Here is a 1,347-nt window from a genome sequence, read left to right as displayed (position 1 = left end):
GGCTGGGAGGCGCTCAGGCCTCGCTGCCGGTGCTGGGGGTGGAATCGGTGGTGGGGGGATTGTCGGGGGGGCCAGATTGTCAGGCTCGGGGGCTGGGAGGCACTCAGGCCTTGCCACCAGTGCCCGCAGGGGGGAATCAGCAGGCCGGGGTGGGGGAGAAGGCTTACCTGTGGAGCTGCGTCTGCAGACCGGGAGCCTTTAGGAATACTCCCCCCCCCCCGTGAGTATCGTGGGTCCCGCATCTTGTCGTCTACTAAGACTGGCAGCGGCTCTCCAGTGCCGCAGACTGTCTTTCACATCTCCTCCTGCCTGGGACCTTCTGCATGCCAAGCAGATGCTCGGCCAGGGAGCCACAGCCTCTCCCCTTAAGTCATGTCCTCTCAGCCCTAACCCACTTCCTGGGGTGGTTGTGAGGATTAAATGAAGGAGAGGAGAACGGTGTAAACAGCATTGGATCCCCATTGGGGAGGAAGGCGGGCACAATTGATTTAAATAAATAAATAAATAAATAAATACATGGGTATGGAAGAAGGGAGAGGGGTGATGTTGTGGGGGATGCACTGCAGATTGCAGGGAGGAGAGGGCATTCACATTCACATTCTCTCTCTCTCTCTCTCTTCCAGTACGGTGTGAGCTATCGGTGTCTTTTGCGGCAAAACCAAGTACTGCTCACTGCCCTGGAGGAGCTGCAGTCGCGCTGTTCCAGCCTGAAGAAGGAGAACAGCCTGCTGGTGAGCTGAAAGAAATAGGTGGCCAAACCTGCTTGATGTAACATAGAATAAACGCCAGATGTTGGAGAGCTACAAGACACGATCAGATATTACCCACACATTTTTATTGAAAAACATGCACATTTGCTTTTTATTAACATTAAATTAGACTGTGTGAAAGAGCCACATGCGGCTCCCGAGCCGCTTGGCCACCCCTGAAATAGACGCCAGAAGTTGAGTCCATTGAAGGCTCACCCGATCTCGGAAGCTAAGCAGGGTCGGCCTGGGTTAGTCCTTGGATGGGAGACCGCCCAGGACTTCCAGGTCACTGTGCAAGTGCAGGCAATAGCAAACTACCTCTGTTAGTCTCTTAGCCTTGAAAACCCTCTGGGGTTGCCATAAGTCGGCTGCAACCTGGAGAAGGCAGGACCACCTTTTGGGGGACATGATGTGTACAGAGTTGGGCGTGGAAAGAACTGAGTGCAGGGCCAAGAGGCAGATTATAACATGCTTTGTGCAGAAGGCCCTGGGTTCAGTCCCTGCCATTTCCAAATGAGGGATCTCAGACAGCAGGGAAAGACTTCCCTCTGCCTAGGACCCTACAGAGCTGTGGGCAGACAGAGGAGACAGGATGGGG

The 1,347-nt window shown here is 54.4% G+C and overlaps 1 protein-coding gene across 1 annotated transcript in view; it reads left to right on the top strand.

The window, feature by feature from the left end:
* Window positions 1-1,347, top strand: part of LOC107112487 (peripheral-type benzodiazepine receptor-associated protein 1-like) — an 86,434-nt gene that overhangs the window by 13,120 nt on the left and 71,967 nt on the right. Inside the window, 1 exon segment of the mRNA XM_015413631.1 lies at window positions 624-731. Within this exon segment, the coding sequence (XP_015269117.1) occupies window positions 624-731 (108 nt within the window).

The sequence above is a fragment of the Gekko japonicus genome, unplaced genomic scaffold (assembly GCF_001447785.1).
Source record: "Gekko japonicus isolate JY-2015 unplaced genomic scaffold, Gekko_japonicus_V1.1 scaffold452, whole genome shotgun sequence".
NCBI lineage: Eukaryota > Metazoa > Chordata > Lepidosauria > Squamata > Gekkonidae > Gekko > Gekko japonicus.
The sequence above is the reverse complement of the archived record's forward strand: the minus strand, read 5'-3'. Positions and strand labels throughout refer to the sequence as shown.